The sequence below is a fragment of the Entelurus aequoreus genome, linkage group LG01 (genome assembly GCF_033978785.1).
Source record: "Entelurus aequoreus isolate RoL-2023_Sb linkage group LG01, RoL_Eaeq_v1.1, whole genome shotgun sequence".
Taxonomy (NCBI): Eukaryota; Metazoa; Chordata; class Actinopteri; order Syngnathiformes; family Syngnathidae; genus Entelurus; species Entelurus aequoreus.
In genome coordinates this window covers 47,842,833-47,865,681 of record NC_084731.1, presented here as the reverse complement: position 1 = coordinate 47,865,681, position 22,849 = coordinate 47,842,833, and the positions used below count along the sequence as shown (strand labels likewise).

General features: G+C 38.5%; 2 protein-coding genes across 2 annotated transcripts in view; one reads left to right on the top strand and one right to left on the bottom strand.

The window, feature by feature from the left end:
* Positions 1–12,339, bottom strand: part of nuak2 (NUAK family, SNF1-like kinase, 2) — a 34,522-nt gene extending 22,183 nt beyond the window's left edge. Inside the window, exon 1 of the mRNA XM_062053503.1 lies at positions 11,873–12,339. Coding sequence (XP_061909487.1) covers positions 11,873–12,100 — 228 coding nt within the window. The 5' untranslated portion in view covers positions 12,101–12,339. The remainder of the gene's footprint in view (positions 1–11,872) is intronic.
* A 6,848-nt stretch (positions 12,340–19,187) lies between these two features.
* dstyk (dual serine/threonine and tyrosine protein kinase) overlaps positions 19,188–22,849 on the top strand; it is a 94,300-nt gene continuing 90,638 nt past the window's right edge. The window contains exon 1 of the mRNA XM_062053492.1: positions 19,188–19,966. Coding sequence (XP_061909476.1) covers positions 19,771–19,966 — 196 coding nt within the window. The 5' untranslated portion in view covers positions 19,188–19,770. The remainder of the gene's footprint in view (positions 19,967–22,849) is intronic.

Genomic DNA, 22,849 nt, shown 5'->3' with positions numbered 1-22,849 from the left:
TTTGTATTGCCACACACTGACATTTAAGATTTATATATTGTTATTTACAGCTGAAATTGATCAAAAGGACTTGCCTGACCCTCATGAATTTCTCATTTACTGAGGAGACGACTTTCTGGCTGTTGGACACTGTAGACAAAGTCGAGCTGACTTTATATGTAATATTTGAAACACTGTTTTTAAATTATATCCTTTTGTATATTTTAGCTTTGAATTTTTTTTATTTACACTTGTCACTAATCCATACGTCATCAGCCTGATTTGTATAAACTACTTGAACTGTGAAATGCTGTGGAAACACAAACCACACACTTCTACAGGAAGCTTTAGTTCCAGGAAATTCAAGTCCCTGAACTTTTGGTGGAAAGGGCCCTATTGTCCGACATAAAAATACCTAAAACAAGCACCAAATGAGTTGTATGCTTTCAGGCCTTTTAAATAACAGGGCTTGTGCATCCATGTGTTGGAGCCGGGATGCCAGGCATTCCTTGCCGCGTCATCCGCTCAGCCTCAAGGTTAGGAAGCGTCATGAGGCACCAGGTGGCGTTGGGGTGTCCTTCTCATGTGCAGACCTTCCAGGCTTGCAGATGGCAGACAAGCGAACAAAGTGGAGACTTGTCATATCAGTTTCACCCCAGCGAACCTACCGTGAATCACCCGTCTGGTCTGGACGCGGCATGCGTCAGACCTCCTTTTCCTGACTTCTGCAAATTCGGGTTTCCTGCGTTTGTTTGCATTGCTGTCAGACCCGTGATGACTTCACAGCCATGTGAGGTTATCAGTGTGTGTGAGCCCTTTGTCACCGTCAGTTTTTTCTACGCACTCGGCACACACAGGCTAAAAATCTTTAGGCTCCAACACAAACACACCCCAGACTGCGATTCTGCACTGCCACCCACACGGTAGAAAAACAACCAATGCGTGCAGTCCTCGACCTCATAAGGAGGTTTACTTTTTTGTAGCCCTTGTTTGTTAGGAAATTTGCACATGCGTGGGATGGTCTACATTTTCTTAATTGCATGAAAATGATAAATTAGCAGGTTTACTTCAACAATATGGACAGGACAACAAGAAAAATAGCAGGTTTTATTTAAATATTTTATTATTCATTGTAGATATTAGATTAAAAAAGTTAATCCACATGGACATTTTGATTTCAAGAACATCCGTTTTTTTCCAATTGAAAAACTGTCATACCAAAGACTATACAAATGGGACCCATTACCTTCCTGCTTGGCACTCAGCATCAAGGGTTGGAATGGGGGGTTAAATCACCAAAAATGATTCCCGGGCGCGGCCACTGCTGCTGCTCACTGCTCCCCTCACCTCCCAGGGGGTGAGGGTGATGGGTCAAATGCAGAGGATAATCTCACCACACCTAGTGTGTGTGTGTGACAATCATTGGTACTTTAACTTTAAATGCTATGTGACAAATGTAGCTCAGGTTGTCTGCAAACAAGGAAACCGTTACAGAATAACTTGACAGCGCCCCTGCTGGTTACAGCCAAATGGTGCACTCCATTTTGCTTCACTTGCATCAAAATGCGAGTAACAATCAATTCCCACGCAATGGACAGAAGTTTTTAAGATCCCATGTAATACTATTGTTTGTTATTTTACGCATCCATTTTGTCTGTTTTCAGCTTTCATGCTAATGTTTATTTCAGACAAAGTGTGCGTCTCCAGGAAGCGCTATTGTGTATTTTATCCACTTTTTATCTTAACGCTGTAACTCTGCACTTGTCCAACGTAACAGATGCCAAATATACCATACTAGGGCTGCAACAACTAATCGATTAAAATCGATTATAAAAATAGTTGGCGATTAATTTAGTCATCGATTCGTTGGATCTATGCTATGCACATGCGCAGAGGCTACTTTTTTAATTTAATTTTATTTTATTTTTTTTATAAACTTTTATTTATAAACTGCAACATTTACAAACAGCTGAGAAACAATACTCAAAATAAGTATGGTGCCAGTAGGATGTTTTTTTTCAATAAAATACTGGAAAGGATAGAAATGTAGTTTGTCTCTTTTATCCGATTATTAATCGAAGAAATAATCGACAGATTAATTGATTATCAAATTAGTTGTTAGTTGCAGCCCTATCATATACAACAACGTGACATTAAGTAGTGGGACAGTAGGACACAAACGTTAGCAACACTAGCATAGTTATGTATGCTAACCTGCTAATATTACACTAACAGTTTAACATCATGCTAGGTTAGCCTATTGGCTGATGAAAAACAAACTGGTCAAACTTACAGATACTAGTCTGAAACTAACTGATAGTTGGCAGATTTTAAGATGTGTAGCAAAGCCGGATTTTGTACAATGCTGTCCTCTGAATGAGCATATTCAGTGGAAGGCTCAGACTCCCAAAATGCAACATGGAACGACACAGGAAGTCCTTCATACCGACAGCCATCAGACTGTATAATGCATGTTCCTTTTTGACTGTACTTGAATGTATAATAGACTGTATTTATATTATTCACATGTGAATAATACTGTATAATAGACTATTTATATTATTCACATGTGAATAATGCTGTATAATAGACTGTATTTATATTATTCACATGTGAATAATGCTGTATAATAGACTATTTGTATTATTCACATGTGAATAATGCTGTATAACAGACTGTATTTATATTATTCACATGTAAAAAATACCTACGTGTTTATTGTGAGTGAACTTTGGTGCTGAATTTTCCCCAGGGATCAATAAAGTACTTTCTATTCTATTGTATTCTACAGTCGGAGATGATAAACTTTTCCTAAAGGTTAGGTTCTTATAAACAGGTTCCTGGCACACACATTACCTACAGCTTTATTAAAAAGTCACTTTTGCATATAATAGAAGACCTTTCACAGAAACTCCTGAATTGGTCTCTACGTTGAATTTACATAAAACACACTTTTCGGGTTTTATTTTTATAAATAAATGTATTGATTATAAAACACGTATGTCCTTCTCAGAAACACTTTCTGGGATCGTTACATACTATAAAAAACAACATCTTAAACTACACTTTTAATGGATTGTTTTTTCTACTACCAAAGCGCAAAGTAAAAATGCAATTTCACACAATATGAGGCGAGTGGTTACCTACAATTTGGTGCCGATCCAAATTAGAATTGTTGGTGCTCGGCCGAGGCCATTCTCGTTCCTCTGGTTGCACTCAAATTGGGCACCGGTCCTAAACAATGTGTGGTTTAGGTCAAAATCGCTAGCATGCATGCAAGAGGAGACTGCCGTTGTGCCTGTGTCAAATTACGCCTTTGTGTCACGCTGCCGTCAATTGTAGTGTCAGGTAAATGGAAAACAAAACAGTGGAATGTTGTATTGACAAGTCGGCTAAAGGCTTTTTAGCTCACAGGCCTTATCACTATTATGACAGTGGGCTCAGGAAGACGTCTGCAGAAGGGATTTTCAGACACCAAGTCATATTCTGCAACGCATCAGGTTTGTGGAGTCTGTGTGTATGTATTTGTAGTTGTGTGTGTGTGGGTGTGTTTGTGTACATGACTTAACATACTCAGACGTGACAAACGCAGGTGGAAAGGGGGGGAAAGTACACATTCTTCTTCTTCCTGGCTTGCACTATAATATGGAAACTTCTAACAAAAAGGTAATAAACAAGACATCCGTTGCGGGAAGATCGATACAAATATTGATAGTGTTGATACCAAGGGTAATTACCACTATTAACTAGATCCACTCGATGTCCATTGCACCGGTCGCCCAGGGGGGGTCCCCACATCTGCGGTCCACTCCAAGGTTTCTCATTGTATCCCATTGGGTTGAGTTTTTTCTTGCCCTGATGTGGGATCTGAGCCGAGGATGTCGTTGTGGCTTGTGCAGCCATTTGAGACACTTGTGATTTAGGGCTATATAAATAAACTTTGATTGATTGATTAGATCGATATTTTTCAGCCCAGTCTCTTCTGTTTACTTTCATGAATGTGTGTTTGTAATGAGGAAAGACGCTTATGTGTCTTTTATTTGTGTTTTATCATTTAAACTGGCTAATGATTAGCTCCTTTTCCGAGAAATGAGCAGTATCACGGTGCCATGAGTTTTTTTTAAAGTGCGGTAATCAATCACCGTTTTACAATAATTCAGATTTTAAACAGTAATACTAACTGTCGGAAATGTTGCCACGGTTGACCTTTATAACGGCAATCGTTACATCCCTAGTTACAACGTTAATGTACTTATATGTTTGTTGTATTGTTTACAAACTCAGGGAATATGGTTGTGGACACATGAGGACTTTGAGGCAAAAAAGACTAATCATTTATTTTGTACTTTTCTTTAGTTATTTGGCACTAAATTAAAGGGGCAGTTTGCAACTTGCTCATGGTTACATTTTTCAAAGCAAAAATATAAAACAAGAACACTATTGGCTAGCTTATATTACCATTGATTGGTGTTTACGCCTGTCACCCACCCTGTCTCTTCAACACGTATATTATTCATTATATAATTATAACCCCTCAATTGTTGAGGGGTTTGCTTGAAATATTTGTAACATGTTTTATTCTGATTATAATCAAGATTAACGCATCAATGGGTAAAGTAATTAAATGATCTTAACAAAAAAATACAGCTCGATACCAAAATTTGCACTATTGCCCACACCAAGATACTTGTAGGCAAAACAATATGTAAAAAGAAAGAGGTATAAAACACTTCGCATTCCAGCTGTAGCTACAGTAGGAGATAATGAAGTGTTTCAGTCTTGAAAAATTTCAGAGAGTTAGTAATACCGTTTAAAATTTTAATTACCGAAAAAACGTCATTCATTAACGCATTTTAGGCAACACTGCTTACATCCTGAAAACTGAAGCGCTGCAGCCCGTTAGGCAGCGACTACACGGACTGTGCTTTGAAAATGTTCCCTCCTTGTAAACAAAGCCAATTGCTTTGTTTAACTTCATTTCAATCGCTTCTACTTCTGTGGAGTCTCTGTGAGCGTTTAAGAGCGCAATGCTGTTGGAGGAGAAAAATATTTGATGTTGCGGTTTCATTTTGAAGAGTTACCATGCAGCAGGCGATGTGTAGGGAATGTTGCCACAACTTCTTTATAAAGTCTTTAGTTTGTTGACTGAGATGCTCACTCGTCCTTTATTTTAACTGCTAGCATTGTCAGTGTTCCAATAACATCAATACTAGCTCAAATTTTTTGTCATTTCATCCAACTGAACGCAGGCTGAGTTCTCGGTGAGGCACAAAGATTGTGTATTAGATGTGGAGAGGTATCACTCCTATTTATTTTTGTTGGCCAAACCGTTGCACTGAAGTACATGGTTGTTGGAGAAGAACAAAGCTTGTTTATTAGTATTAGCAAACTGCTTTGTGTTTTATAATGATATAAAAAAGTAAACACGTTTATTTTTACATTACTTGTGTTTTTTCATTCCACAGGGTAATTACTTTAATAACATTCACGTGACATTGATACAGCATGTACATGTACACACATTAGTACATGTAAATGTATGTACATAACTTAAAAAATACCTCTCTATGAAAATGTAAAAAGAGAGATAAAGGCATCACATAATAAAAAAGATGACATATTGATACTATTAATGAACAAAAACAAATATTTGTCTTTAAATATATAGATAATGTTTATCTAGAGCATCAGCTGAGATAGGCTCCAGCACCCCCAGCGACCCCGTAAGGGACAAGCAGTAGAAAATGGATGGATTTTTATTAGATATTACAAATTACATGTTGGCGTCACGTTCACACCCCAACACTGTTTTACCAAACATAGTGAATAGTCATGATTAATAATCATGATTTCAATAATGATCAAAATAATGTTAATTATTATTATTAAGCCAATAATCATGTAGTCCTATATGTAAGACTAGACCTCATATATTAACACTATTTTTATCTACTGTATACGGACAAAAGGTGCAGTTACGTCTAGGGATGATACTCGAAACCGGTTTTCTCGGTTGTTCGGTAAGAAAAGAACTGAGTCCTCGGACTCGAATCCCTTTTTGAGAACCGGTACCCGTTATCGAGACCACTATAGTAAAGAAAAGAGTTGGTTCTTTATTCGAATCCCTCGGAACGAATCCCGTCCCGACCAGAAATGCTCCGTGTGACATCACAAGAAATCAGTCATGTAGGTCAGTCATTAGGCTCAGATAGCGAAAGCAGGAAAAAAATGGACGGGAAAAAGCGCTCCAAGGTGTAATAAAGTTCAAAACAAAAGGTATAATCCAATGAATAACTTTACTGAGAGATTTTAGCAGGGTAAAACACATGACGGACACTTTTACCACCAACCGGAAACATAGCAACCAGACTAGCAACGCACCTCCTTTACGGCAGCTGTCGCAACGTTCTTAAAACAACCGCAGCACATACATATATGACATCTCCCTTTTTTAACTTTTGTTTTTCTTTCCTTGTAAACAAAACAAAATCACACTGTAGATGTGTTGTTTGTCTAATTATAAATAATGCAGACGAGGCGTGTTGGCTGAGTTCTTGACGTTTACTTTCACAGCGTGGCAACATGCAACACTTTTCGGGGCTACCGCGCATGCTCGTAACTACCGTTGCATGCTGGGTAGTGTAGTTGTTATATTCTCTAGCTCAGGGGTCGGCAACCTTTACCACTCAAAGAGCCATTTTGGCAAGTTTCACACATTAAAGAAAATAATGGGAGCCACAAAAATGTTTTTAAAATTTAAAATGAAAAACACCGCATACAAAGCTTACATGCTTTGTGCTATGTTAACCAGGGGTCTCAGACACACGCACCGGCACGCACTTTAATGTGGGAATTTGATGTTAGTGCAGCCCGCGAGTTTTGGATGAATGTCGCTTGCGTCACACTTACCAACACTCTCATTTTTCCCGGGAGACCCCCGAATATCAGAGTGTGATGACACTGCATTTGGCGCCCTCTACAGTCTGCCCAATCAGTGTACCTGCTCGGCCACAAGTGGAATGCAGCTTTAGCTTGCTCACGTAAGAGACAGCAAGGCTACTAACTCAGCAGCCACACATCTTACACTGACGGTACCAATACCCAGAATCCCATGCAGCCCTAACTCTTCCGCTCAACCAACCACGAAGAGGGGGGGGGGGGTTGATGTGTGGGGGGATTTGGTGGTAGCGGGGTGTATAATGTAGACCGGAAGAGTTAGGACTGCATGGGATTCTGGGTAATGGTTGTGTTGTGTTTATGTTGTGTTACAGTGGGATGTTCTCCAGAAATGTGTTTTTCATTCTTTTTTGGTGTGGGTTCACAGTGGGGCGCATATTTGTAACGTAACAATGTTGAAGTTGTTTGATACGGCTACCGTCAGTGTAAGCTGTGTGGCTGATGAGTAACTATGCTTTGCTGTCTCCTGTGTGAGTAAGTAATAACAACATGCAACATGTGGCTGGCCTGGCACGCTGTAAGTAAATGCTATAGAGGACAATTACTTCAGTGCAATTAGGGCACGCCCTTTATATAGTAATTAGAGTGTTAATAGGATTATTTTTTCATGGGAGTAGTCTATGAGAGATACTGACATCCATAAGTCTCCTGGGAAAATCGAGGGGGTCGGCATGCATGTAGCTGAGCCGCATCAGAGTGGTCAAGGAGCCGCATGCGGCTCCGGAGCCGCGGGTTGCCGACCCCTGCTCTAGCTCATAACATTTTTCCCCCATAAAGAAATAATGTTAACTCAATAAAGTGTATTTCTTTTTTTAGCTTTAACTTTTCATTTTTTAGCATTGTAACCACATTTGCAAACAACTTTTCTCTTCATAGAATTTTCTTTCAATAAAGAAATAAAGTGCAAAAATGTCAAAGCATCATAACAAACAGTTATGTCAAATAGCAGCAGAAGTGCACTTTTTGGAGAGCTGTATTATTTTCAGTATTGTGCCCAAGGGACTGATTTTATTTAACACTATATTATTATTTATACACCTATAGTGATCACAGAGACAGGTTGTTTTTGTGTTACTGTATATATTTGTTTTTCTGAAAAAATCCCACTTAATATACTTTGGGTAACAACAGTCAATATTTATTTATTTTATTTTATTTTTTTAGGTGGGTAACAGTCAATATTTATTTATTTATTAGATTTTATTTTTTTCTTATATAATAAAAGTGAGCTTTTGTTAAACCAAATATTGTGTTTTTTTCCCATATACAACAACCTATCTGGACTCGATAAGAGAATCGATAAGGAATCGGTTCGATAAGAGGATTCGATAATAGGCTCGAACTCGATAATTCCTTATCAAACATCATCCCTAGTTACGTCTTATGTCCATAAAGTGCCATCTTGCAAAATGTTCACATTTATTTGTAATTATGTTATTTTGTTTCTGCCATATTACTTTGTTTATAATGCGCGTGTTGCTTTTATATGCACATTCAACTTTCTGCTTGAGGTACATTTATACATTTTAAATGTGTTCGTGTTTTTTTAAATAAAACTTGGTTAAAAATATTACAGTATAAGTCGTTTTTAAAAGTTTTGAGCACATTTAAAATTACCGCGATAATAATGATAACCGGGATAATTTTGGTCACAATGACCGGGATAGGAATTTTTCATACCGTGACATCCCTAATGGTTTAATAAAAGCACAAATCTCTGCTTTTTTAATTCCCCAAATCTCCCAGTGATATTTACTTTGGCATTGAAATAGCCTTTTCTCCTCTTAAAGGGGCCTCACTCACCAACCTGCTTGAGGACAAGCTACTGAGGGAGTTTCAAGGTGGGAAAGCTTTGTGTGCATTGGCAGATTTACGAGGAGCATTCACTCCTCCGCATGTTGTGATAGCAGCACATTCTTAACACCTTTACACTCATTGGAGCACTTTGTGGAAAAAGCAGCTGCCAAAATAAAATCCACATTGGTAACTAACAGCCTAAACCAGTTGTGTGCCTTTTTAATGGGCCTCTGCACATTGTACAAATAAAATGCCATCAATCCCACGGGGTCACAGGGGTGGCTGCAGCCTATCCCAGTTTTCATGATTAATTAGATATAATGAGACTTGCGTGCATGGCGGACATTTAAAAAAATTATGTGTCTATAGTCTAAATTTAACATCCATGTTGGCGATATGGAACAAAAATCCATATTGTGATATACAGCCTCCTGTGATAACGGGATATACTACAATATTATTCGGCATATAAATTCTAGACAAGGCGTCTCATTTGACTGCTGACTTACGCAACAACGATAATGTTTTTTGGACGTGTGTGCTCAGTATAGTTGCTTTGTGTACTTATAATATAATTATCTCTCTAGACCAGTGATCCCCAAACTTGGACACACCTTCTCATTCAATGTGTTTTCTTTATTTTCATGACTATTTACATTGTAGATTGTCAATGAAGGCATGAAAACTATGAATGAACACATGTGGAGTTATGTACTTAACAAAAAAATGTGAAATAATGAAAACATGTTTCGTATTCTAGTTTCTTCAAAATAGCCACCCTTTGCTCTGATTACTGCTTTGCACACTCTTGGCATTCTCTCGATGAGCTTCAAGCACACCTGTGAAGTGAAAACCATTTTAGGTGACTAACTCTTGAAGCTCATCGAGAGACTGCCAAGAGTGTGCAAAGCAGTAATGATGATGTCAAGTTATTGATGGGAAAATGCATTCTTAGACAATACGTCCTTGCTTGGCACTCAGCATCAAGGGTTGGAATTGGGGGTTAAATCACCAAAATGATTCCTGAGCACAGCCACCGCTGCTGCTCACTGATCCCCTCACCTCCCAGGGGGTGGAACAAGGGAATGGTTCAAATGCACAAGTTAATTTCACCACAGCTAGTGTGTGTGACTATCAGTGGTACTTTAACTTTAATACGATTTGCCTGAGCGGCTAGGAGACCCCGAGAGTAACAAGCGATAGAAAATGAATTAGAAAGGACAGATTTGAAAAAACAATAATTAAAAAAATATATTAAATTGTTTTTTTCTTTTAACATGGGACTTCCTGCGGGCCGGATTTTGGACGCTGGCAGGCCCTATTCGGCCCGCGGGCCATAGTTTGGGGACCACTGCTTTAGACTCTTATTAGTCTACTTGTCAATTTTCAGGTCATAGCGGTTTACTCTCCTCTGTAACACAATAAAGCCACACTTTGGTTAAAGTGAATAAAAAAGCATGTGCACAAACACAAAAACAGCCCCAAATATGCAACTACCAATTTGCAGTCATGTTAATGTGAGCTAGCCAAATAGCAATCATTGGCTAACAACCTCATTATGTTCTAAGTGCTAGAATATGATGCTTACAACACATTGGAAAGACCTTTAACCAGTAACGTGGCTTTTTGTCTTCGGCTCTCTCTTGTTCATTGTTAAGCTATTCCTCGTCCTCCTACTTGTAAGACGTGTTGTTTATCTGCCAGTATGGAAGGCCAGCGTGCATTATGTTGATCATTAGTTTGCTGAAGTTGTCTCCTTGACACCCATTTCCTTGGAACCTTTTTGATGTTTTTTTATCATCTATATCCTCCTTGTTTTATCTCAGCCGTCATAGAAACAAGTCCTGCAAGTGTATGACGTCATGCTGTTTTTGGTCGCGGGAGTTTCCTCCAACAACGTACACATTACATATGTCGTCTGAGGCTTCGGAGAAATAAACGCATTACACAAAAATACAAATGTGAATGCGAATCGAACCGCACTGACGTGACCACCAACTATCTTTTTTAAAATGTTTTGATTTTGAACTAGATATGTTTAAACCTACCACTAAATCATTTGAAGAATATGGGCACCACTTCAATACATTTTAAGATACTGAAACAAATACAAAATTAGTATAACTTCCTTGAGATATTGGATTTCTTCTTAGTATTATTATTTCTGTCAAAACTATTTTGAGAGCCTTAAAACACATGAAAACATACCATGTTTTACAAGGAATTTGTACACATGTTCATCATGACAGGATGCACAAAAATCATCAAAGACCATATACCAGGGGTGTCAAACGTACGGCCTGATCAGTTTTACCCGGCCCGTGGGAGGAGTTTGCTAAGTATAAAAATGAGCCGAAATTTTTGAATGAAAGAATCTGCTGTTCTAAATGTTTCCACTAGATGTCGCAATAGCAATTCTGTGTATCTCTGTAGATGATGCTACATATGCAAAACAAATAAACCATGTGATGTTAGTGCACATGTCGAGGAAAATGAGCAAACTACATAAGTACCATCCTGTAACTTGATTTTGATATTTTTTTTTATCTTGATAGATTGAAAATTGAACATTATCACATAATTTATTCAGAAAGTATACATAACGACAAATAAAGATAGAACACTATTAAAGGCAACATGTAAGTGTAAAAAAAAAAACCAACAACATAATGATTTGTACGTTTTTAGAATGTGCTTGTTCCATCTTTAAGGAAAGAACACAATCTGAAGTTGTCTTTATTTTTAAGTTATTGTGCCGTGATTTTACCAGTCCGGCCCACTTAGGAGTAGATTTTTCTCCATGTGGCCCTCGATCTAAAATTAGTTTGACACCCCTGCCATGTACTGTAAAGGCAAAAAGTTGTCAGCATTTTGGTTTTCAGGTCTCATTTTAGTTGTTTTTTTGTGTATGTAACTAATTTGTTAATTTTGTCTTCAGAATGTGTAAAAAAAAAAAGGCCCCCAAGCCACACTTTGCACAACCTTGCAGTAAATAAACTCTGCTTCTTCCTACTTATTTTCGGTGCGACTTACTGAAAAGTAAATAAAAGGAGCACAGTGCTATTTTTATGAAAATATCAGAATTAAGGACCACCTGTGTGCGACACTTTAAGCAACAATTTAAATGTTTAATTCTTACCAGTCTGCCGGACCTCTCCTTAGCTTTCTTCACTTTCCCGTATGTTCCCTTGCCGAGCGTCTCCATGAACTCGTAGCGGTGCTTCAGGTTGTGTTTGTGGTGGTGTCGCTTTACGGCTTGCTTCTTCACCTGCACCGTGCGCTCCGGAGCGTCCGCTTCGGCTAAAAGAGTCCCCATTGGCGGCCAGCGGTTTGACGAGAGTCGGCCAACGCCGGAACCCTCCATCATCCTGGCCGTACCTCACCTAGCGCCTAAACGCAAGGACAGCAGGTATTGCTGGACGACCGCGTTCCTTCCTGACTAACTCTGAAAATCCGAACCCTCGCAGGAGCTTTTAGGACTCAAGTGTGGCGACTTAGGGTGAAACTAAAAAGTTGGTCGGCGTGGAAGACACCTAACAGGTACACGCCACGGGGGGCGGTGCTTACTCTTTCATGACGCTTTACAAAGGCCAGAGGCGGGCTTGGGCACGGAGGAGCGCTTGATTATCACACCGAGTCGTGCCCAAAAGTGCAATGTTTGAGGTTGCCGATACAGTACAAATCCAATACAGGACCGGTATTGCCAATACCGATACTTTGTACCTGGCAGTGAATTAGCTAGTGATTATTTTTATTTATTTAAATGTTTTATTTTTTATTAAATCAACATAAAAAACACAAGATACACTTTCAGTTAGTGCACCAACCCCAAACCTCCTCCTCCCCCACTCATTCTCACTCATTCACACAAAAGGGTTGTTTCCTTCTGTTTATTAATATTCTGGTTCCTACAATATATATCAATACATTCTGCAAGGGATACAGTCCGTGAAGCACACGTGATTGTGTGTGCTGCTGGTCCACTAATAGTACTAACCGTTAATTTTAGTAATTTCCATAAATTACTAGTTTCTATGTAACTGTTTTTATTTTATTTTATTTATCTTTTGTTCAAGAAAATGTTTTTATTTATTTATTTAGCTAGTGATTCTTTATTAGTGGATCATGATTCTAGTCACAATAAAACGCATGAAAAACATTTTGGGTAAAAGATCAAATGATAAAGTAAAGTAAAGTAAAGTAAAGTACCAATGATAGTCACACACACACTAGGTGTGGGGAAATTAACCTCTGCGTTTGACCCATCCCCTTGTTCACCCCCTGGGATGTGAGGGGAGCAGTGAGCAGCAGCGGTGGCCGCGCCCGCAAATCATTTTTGGTGATTTAACCCCCAATTCCAACCCTTGATGCTGAGTGCCAAGCAGGGAGGTAATGGGTCCCATTTTTATAGTCTTTGGTATGACTCGGCCGGGGTTTAAACTCACGACCTACCAATTTCAGGGCGGACACTCACCACAAGGCCACAAGATTAATTACTATGAACATGCTTATTTTTGAACAATGTTTAGCACGTGTAAAAATGAGTTCTGTCAGACAGTTAAATGTTTGAATCAGATTTATCATACTTTTAAATAATCGCAGTATTTGCATAATTTACATCATGTTAGTTAGTTAGACGTTGCAGATTTTACAAAACAGGACCAGAATCGCCAATACCGATACAGTACTTTTTAATTTGACTTTGAATGATTTTGATGATCATGTTTACACAAACCCCAAAACCAGTGAAGTTGGCACGTTGTGTAAATCGTAAATAAAAACAAAATACAATGATTTGCAAATCTTTTTCAACCTACACTACCGTTCAAAAGTTTGGGGTCACATTGAAATGTCCTTATTTTTGAAGGAAAAGCACTGTACTTTTCAATGAAGATAACTTTAAACTAGTCTTAACTTTAAAGAAATACACTCTATACATTGCTAATGTGGTAAATGACTATTCTAGCTGCAAATGTCTGGTTTTTGGTGCAATATCTACATAGGTGTATAGAGGCCCATTTCCAGCAACTATCACTCCAGTGTTCTAATGGTACAATGTGTTTGCTCATTGGCTCTGAAGGCTAATTGATGATTAGAAAACCCTTGTGCAATCATGTTCACACATCTGAAAACAGTTTAGCTTGTTACAGAAGCTACAAAACTGACCTTCCTTTGAGCAGATTGAGTTTCTGGAGCATCACATTTGTGGGGTCAATTAAATGCTCAAAATGGCCAGAAAAAGAGAACTTTCATCTGAAACTCGACAGTCTATTCTTGTTCTTAGAAATGAAGGCTATTCCACAAAATTGTTTGGGTGACCCCAAACTTTTGAACGGTAGTGTATATTCAATTGAATACACCGCAAAGACAAGATACTTAATGTCCGAACTGGAAAACATTGTTATTTTTTGCAAATATTAGCTCATTTGAAATTTGATGCCTGCAACATGTTTCAAAAAAGCTGGCACAAGTGGCAAAAAAGACTGAGAAAGTTGAGGAATGCTCATCAAACACTTATTTGGAACATCCCACAGGTGAACAGGCTAATTGGGAACAGGTGGGTGCCATGGTTGGGTATAAAAGCAGCTTCCATGAAATGTTCAGTCATTCACAAACAAGGATGGGGCGAGGGTAACCTCTTTGTGAACAAATGCATGAACAAATTGTCCAACCGTTTAAGAACAACATTTCTCAACGAGCTATTGCAAGAAATTTAGGGATTTCACCATTTACGGTCCGTAATATCATCAAAAGGTTCAGAGAATCTGGAGAAATCACTGCCAAAAGCGATGATATTACGATACGGTACAAATCCAATACAGGACCAGTATTGCCAACACCGATACTTTGTACCGGGCCATTGAATGAGCTAGTGATTCTTTATTAGTGGATCATGATTATAGTCACAATAAAACGCATGAAAAACATTTTGGTTAAAAGATATTAATTACCATGAACACGCTTATTTTTTAACAATGTTTAACACGTATAAAAATTAGTTCTGTGAGACAATTAAATGTTTAAATCAGATTAATCATACTTTTGAATAATGGGAGTAAATTGCATAATTTACATCATGTTAGTTAGAGGTTGCAGATTTTACAAAACAGGACCAGTATTGCCAATCGATACAGTACTTTTTACTTGGACTTTGAATGATTTTGATGATCGTGTCAATACAAAACCCAAAACCAGTGAAGTTGGCACGTTGTGTAAATGGTAAATAAAAACAGAATAAAATGATTTGGAAATCTTTTTCAACTTATATTCAATTGAAAAGACTGCAAAGACAAGATACTTAACGTTCGAACTGGAAAACGTTATTTTTTGCAAATACTACCTCATTTGGAATTTGATGCCTGCAACATGTTTAAAAAAAGCTGGCATAAGTGGCAAAAAAGACTGATAAAGTCGAGGAATGCTCATTAAACACTTATTTGGAACATCCCACAGGTGAACAGGCTAATTGGGAACAGGTGGGTGCCATGATTGGGTACAAAACCAGCTTCAAATGAAATGCTCAGTCATTCACAAACAAGGATGGGGCGAGGGTCACCTCTTTGTGAACCAATGCGTGAACAAACTGTCCAACAGTTTAAGAACAACATTACTCAACGAGCTATTGCAAGGAATTTAGGGATTTCACCATTTACGGTCCGTAATATCATCAAAAGGTTCAGAGAATCTGGAGATATCACTGCACGTAAGCGATGATATTACGGACCTTCGATCCCTCAGGCGGTACTGCATCAAAAAGCGACATCAGTGTGTAAAGGATATCACCACATGGGCTCGGGAACACTTCAGAAAACTACTGTCAGTAACTACAGTTCGTCGCTACATCTGTAAGTGCAAGTTAAAACTCTACTATGCAAAGCGAAAGCCATTTATCAACAACACCCAGAAACGCAGCTGGCTTCGCTGGGCCCGAACTCAAAATTGAAGATTAATTAGTTTAACACCCTTGTTTTGGAACAATTGAACAATGTTTAATCATGTAGAAAAATGTGCGCTGGCAAGCAATTACATTTTCTAATCAGATTAATCACATGTTTGTATTTCGATTAATTCTGATTAATCTCAGTAAATTACTTCCGCGCATAATTTAAATCAGTGTTTCCTAACCAGAAATACTACAAAAGTACACTTATTCACTTAACATGTTACAAAAAGAAAGATCAGTTAGAATGATATACAATGAGTGATACGCACAGTGATTACAAATACATTGGAGGCACTCACCACAGTTGACATACTTCACACAAAAGTCACAATTTCTCTGTGATTGTTGGTCCAAAGCTAAAGAATATTTTAGAAAAATTAGGGCAAAAAGTAATTTTTTGGTCGATCTGTGTATTTTTTTAAATTTATTGGGCCGTCGAGTGTGTGTTAGACTGCCTGCTGGTTACAAAACACTGCAGGAATGTAACAGCAGAGTGCATCAAATACAGCCGCAAAATTATACTTTCACGAAATAAAAGCATGTTTTATTGTACGTTTATGAGATATAGTATATTTATATATAGACGTATTATTTTGGTTTATTTTGTCAGAAAAACTAAGGTCAAAACAACAGCAATTGTTTTGATCTTGGTAGCAGTCATGGCGCCTGTTGTTTGGTTGGCCGTATTCTTTTTATACTCGACTCTGCCATTATTGGGCTGCGAGCGCCCCCGAGAGGGCCGCCAAAAATTTCTGTTTCAGCAGGTACTCAGTCATAATACACTTTTCCACCACTTGTGGCAGTAATGACAATCTCAAACGAACAGAAGAAGTTTGAAGCTAAAGTCATAAAGAAGTTTCTTAAGCGCAAAAATTATGACCAAAGTGGTAAGCTGTATTTTCATTATCTTCAAACGTTAGACAGTTTAGTTAAGAAACATATACATTATTAATTTAGAAACATATTCATTATTAATTTAGTGTATCTATTTTAGCACAACATAATTGTATGTAAATGTATTTTTCCTCAGTTATTATTGAGTCCCTTCTTATGCATTATATTTGATAAGTACTTATTTGTATCAGTTCGACCGAAGCCTAAGGTTTATGTGTTAAATAGATAAATAAATGATAAATAAATGGGTTATACTTGTATAGCGCTTTTCTACCTTCAAGGTACTCAAAGCGCTTTGACAGTATTTCCACATTTACCCATTCACACACACATTCACACACTGATGGCGGGAGCTGCCATGCAAGGCACTAACCAGCAGCCATCAGGGGCAAAGGGTGAAGTGTCTTGCCCAAGGACACAACGGACGTGACTAGGAAGGTAGAAAGTGGGAATTGAACCCCAGTAACCAGCAACACTCCGATTGCTGGCACAGCCACTCTATCAACTTCGCCCAGATAATAATTTTTGTGGTTAACCCATGGTTTCATATCATTTGACAAGGTTATAACATGTAAATTGGTTAGATATAGTTATTGAGTATGGTTAAAATTAAAAGTAAGACCCTGATGTGGAAAAGTTGGGCCCTGAAGTCAAAAATGTTAAGAACCTTATTTAAATCATTTTGGAGTTTGCCGATTCATCCCATGTCGTCAATACCGACACTTTTTACTTGGACATTGAATTATTTTGTGATTTTTAATTTATTCACAAACTGAAACACACAACAAACTATTCAGGCAAAAGACAAAATATACAAAGATTATTTAGTATCAACACGCTTATTTTGGATCAATTAAACAATGTTTAACAAGTATAAGTCTGTCTGTGGTCGGTCAAATGATTAAATGTTTGAATCACCATAATCCCACTCTTTCAGTTTGAATAATCTCAATCAAAAAATATATGAAGATTAGTTAGGAACAACTTACTTATTTTTGAACAATTGAACAATGTTTTAATGCTTTATTGTCATTGTACACAAAATGCTACAACAGTGGGTTCGGTGGCTCCACTTACCTACACGTTTAGATGTTAAAAGGCATATGCTTAAAATGTAACAACTATAGAAAAATATAAATAAACAATAGAATATTCAATGCATACAAAATATAATATAACATAATCACAGTATTGTATAATGTATGTTATCTTACTCTAACAGTAGATGTATATATATTTATAATGTATACCATTTTAATACAACAATATAAGACAATATAAGAATAATAACAAAGTAATACAATTATTTCCTTTAATTGTCTGAGCTAAATTAAGTCAATAGTGCAAACTAACTAAACAAAAGTGAACACTATTATGGGCTCTCATTCAAATCCATCCATCCATCCATTTTCTACCGCTTATTCCCTTCGGGGTCGCGGAGCCTATCTCAGCTACAATCGGGCGGAAGGCGGGGTACACCCTGGACAAGTCGCCACCTCATCGCAGGGACAACACAGATAGACAGACAACATTCACACTCACATTCACACACTAGGGCCAATTTAGTGTTGCCAATCAACCTATCCCAAAGTGCATGTCTTTGGAGGTGGGAGGAAGCCAGAGTACCCGGAGGGAACCTAAGCAGTCACGGGGAGGACATGCAAACTCCACACAGAAAGATCCCGAGGACGGGATTGAACTCACGACTACTCAGTACCTTCGTATTGTGAGGCAGACGCACTAACCCCTCTGCCACCGTGCTGCCCCCCTCATTCAAATCATTCCCCTAAAAATGTATTATCTAGGTTTGTAAATATAAACAACTATACATAAAAATATACCCAATATATTAGAAAAGCACATATATTTGTGAATCCAGACATCAGAGGACAAAAAAGACCAATCCAATAATGACTCGACACTGGTATTGACAATATTGATGTTTTTGGAACGATCTGTCCACCGTCCACTGATACCATGAAGGACAGACATCAATAGTTGTGTCATGGTGGCTCTTAACCACCAGAGGGCAGCAAAGGATACAGTCACTGTTACTGTGAAACAATAGATAACTTATGCAGTGAGGAAGGAACCAATCAAATAGTGTTAACAAATACAAAACAAAGCAGATATATCAATATACTAGAAGTGAATAAAACTGAATACAAACACATACAAACAATATACATAAACAGATTAAAGATGAATAATAAATACTAGAAAAGCAATGGGAATGGGTAAAACATAATTTAAAAGCTAAGACTGGTTCGTTAGGATTTAATATTTTACCGTATTAAAGAGCAACCAATTATTTAAATTAACAGAGACATAAAGGAAAATGTACCTTTTCATTTCGCAAACTTTCTTCCGAACTTCCCTCAGGAATGAGTAACTTCCTGTGTGTGTGCGCGCGCCTGTGTGTGTTTCGTTTATTTATTTATTAGTTATTTTTTTGTCCTGTCCAGCTTCTCAGGCAAATCATATTGTTGATGTAGATGCCCATATCGGTTGCACAAATGTACTTTACTTTACGTTTATTGGTTTTAGACGAGTTCTGTTCTTTCAGCCACCGTAGAAAAGACAACTGACTCCATTTCCCATCATGCACTTCGCGACAGTGGCCCCGCCCTGCTCTCCCCATAACTTGAGTGTGAGTGATCTTCGTGTTTTGCTGTGATTTGGCTGCTCGTTAAGGACCACCGCAGTACTTTTGCTCCTTCTTCCTTGCAACACTTCCAACATTTCCCCCCTCCTCCACCTCCGGGAAACACAACTTTAAAAATCCGCTGCTTTAAAAAAAGGTGGGAAGATGAACATCCGTCCTCCACTTTAGGAAGATACTTTCACTGGCAAGGCTCCCGCTCCTACTTTTTGTGCGTTTTCCCCTTCCCTTTATCGATCACGATCTATTACCAGCAAGCTGCATGGCTGTCAGATTGTCACTTACATGACGTTAAGGGCTATGAGTGCAGTGCCTGGCCAAGACGAGGGCGGACAGGCAGGCGGAAAAAACTACCACTTTCTGGAGTCATTTAGCTTATTCCTCAATTTTTTGTTCCTTTAAGGATATATAACACCGATTGTAGCCAGGTCGGTGTAGGAGACGACCATGCAGCCTTAACTGTAAGCTAGCCATTAGCTAGTTAGCAAGTCGCCCCCCAACAACAACAACAACAGTGTTCGAAGACAGCAAGCTAGCCATGGAGGGACATGGCCAACAGAAAACAACCCCACTCACGCGGGACCTGACACGGATATTCAGCAGCTACAACAAACACTCCATTCTGCTTAAAAAGAACCTGAAGGAGACCAATGTGTTCTTCCGGGAAATCAGGCAAAACTACAGCAACGCTTGTGCATCCGCCATGAGCTCCGAGTCCGCTTCCCTGGAGGCAGGTGGGTTTTCTGCAGCATCCCTGCTAGCACGCACACGCACTGGAAACGTGGAGGATGTTTCATTTTCTAGAAAGAAAGCAGATGACAGACATCACTAAACTAAAATCATTTCAAATGGCAACTTTCTAGCTTTAAGAAAAACTTAAAAGAAATCAGGAAAATACATTGTACGGTAGTCAGTAAATTGGATTTTTAGATTAAGCAGAGTGAGGTACAAATAATGGAAACACCCTGTTCATTTTCATTTCCCACGCTCACGTTTGCATCACATTAAGTTAAAGTACCAATGATTGTCACACACACACTCCGTGTGGTGAAATATATCCTCTGCATGTCCTTGTTCACCCCCTGGGAGGTGAGCAGTGAGCAGCGGCCCGTGGCCGCGCCCGGGAATCATTTTTGGTGATTTAAGCCCCATTTCCAACCCTTGATGCTGAGTGCCAAGCAGGGAGGTAATGGGTCCCATTTATACAGTCTTTGGTATGACTCGGCCGGGGTTTGAACTCACGACCTACCGATCTTGGGGCGGACACTCTAACCACAAGGCCACTGAATTATGTTCATTAGTCCAGGAGTCCCCAACCTTTTTTGCTCCAGGGACCCGTTTAATGTAGGCATTATTTTCACGGACCGGCCTTGTCCTTTGTGGCAGATAAATATAGCAAATAAGTGCATGAAAAATGAATTAATGAAACAACTCAATAGTGGAATTAGTGAGAGCCCCTGGCCTTTTCCCTTTATAATAAAGCTCTCCATAGACATATGTTTTTTTTACTAGTTTTTGCTCGTAGTAGGCTTTTTTTGGGCTTTACTATCTGATGGGTTATAGGTGATACATCACAATCAAGGACAAAAGCATGGATGTATAATCAAGCTAGAAATACTTGCTATTAGTTTCAATATATTTCTGTGGATTTTTATTTCCATTTTTATTTGCAATATTTCATATGTAGATACACTAATGTTAGCTTTTTTTGGTCCAATTTTCCATGCGTAAATACATCTGTTATTGCTAACTACTTATATAATAGGACTATGTGCAATAACACCAACACTTTAACTTACCAGGCCAAAGGAGATGTGTATTTTTTTCCTTCAGCACAATTATTATATGCAACAATTTAGCACTTCTCCATTTGCCTTATGCACTTTGACTACTATGGTCACTTTGTTCCTGATCTGCCTTGATCTTAGGTCATCAACCTGCTGCGGACTGCAGACGGAACCTAGCTTTTGGCTATGATTTGGCACCTTTATATTTGATATGTTTATTAATGTGCATTGTCCCATGTAACAAAGATGTAACAAATATAGCAAATGGCGACTTCGTATCAGGAGCTGTATAATACATCTATGATCAAGCTTATTGGTGTGTCTGGTGGGACTGGCGAAAGTTAAGTATGAGGAAATGCGGTCAGTTATAAATTATTTAATGTCTCTATGCGGCCCGGTAGCAAACGGTCCCCGGAGCGGTGGTTGGGGATCACTGCATTAGTCTACAGCAGGGGTGTCAAACTCATTTTAGCTCAGGGGGCCGCATGGAGGAAAATCTATTCCCAAGTGGACCGGAATGGTAAAATCATGGCATGATAACTTAAAAGTAAAGACAACTGCAGGTTGTTGTCTTTGTTTTACTTTGGACAAATATAGATCAAGCATGTACTTAAATCGTTGTGGCGGGCCGTGCGTTTCCCACCTAGGCCTTCAGTGATGTCTGACTTCAATGCTTAACTCTGAAAATACCATCATTTATGTCACCACATGACCATTACTGGAGAAATACTACACATAAACACATTTACGCACTCCTGGGCATTGTACAAAACGGGTTATTTTCTGCTGCATTTAAAAATCAATAAACCCGTATCAGCAATTAAAACATATCTTACGTTGTACTGTCAAAATTTAAACTGCAAAAAACATTTTAAACGTGAACAAATAAAGAAATAAAATATCTGAACTCACATTTCATCGACAGCTGAGCTCGCTTCCGGGGTTGGCCGAGATGGTCTCACAAGATTCTCTTTAAATATCCTTCTTGAAAATGGCTTTGCAAATATATGTGTTGTCTTGTCTAATCATACAAAAGATGCAGACGAGGCGAGTTGGCTGAGTTCTTAAAGTTTATTCCACAGCATGCTCATCAAAACATCCATCTGCCGGCATGGCTGCATTAAACAACCTAAATGGGGCTTTTGCGCATGCGCTTCACTACTGTGGCATGCTGGGTAATGGAGTTCTTATATTACCGAGCTCATAACATCACTATATATCTGCCTTAGGCCATCTAGAATACTTTACTGACAACAACGCGTGATCTGATTGGCTATCGCAACTGTCTATCACTGTATGTCCCCGTTCACTTAAAGTGCACGGACGCCCGCATTGTTGATTCTGAAGGCGTCTGGCAGATTTGGTACAGCATGGCAACGTAAGCGGGATGAATTCTGATTGGATAAAAACTCTATAACCTAAAATCAACAGTGCTGGAAGGAGCATAATATGGCATGAAGAGAATATGAAGATATTTAGGGAAAGTAAATTAAAAAATACTTTTATCTTTAATTATGATCATGATTTCTGGTTATGTTAGGCCAGGAGAGAAGGCCTTGCTGGCCCTGACGGCACACCACTGTGAAAACGTACAAATCACAAATAATCTTCTGAACAAAACACTTAAAGTTTGTTAAAAATTCAGAGAAAATTGGTGCAGTTTAAAAAAACACAATAAGCTTAGACTTTGTGTCAGTGTATCTACAAAGCCAGGATTAAGTTTTAAGTCAACGTCTTTGTGGGATTGAACAAAAGACACAACATGTAAACTCTTCAAGGTATCAAATACCTCCTTTGTCATGTCCACGTATCGACAAAGTAACTCAACAA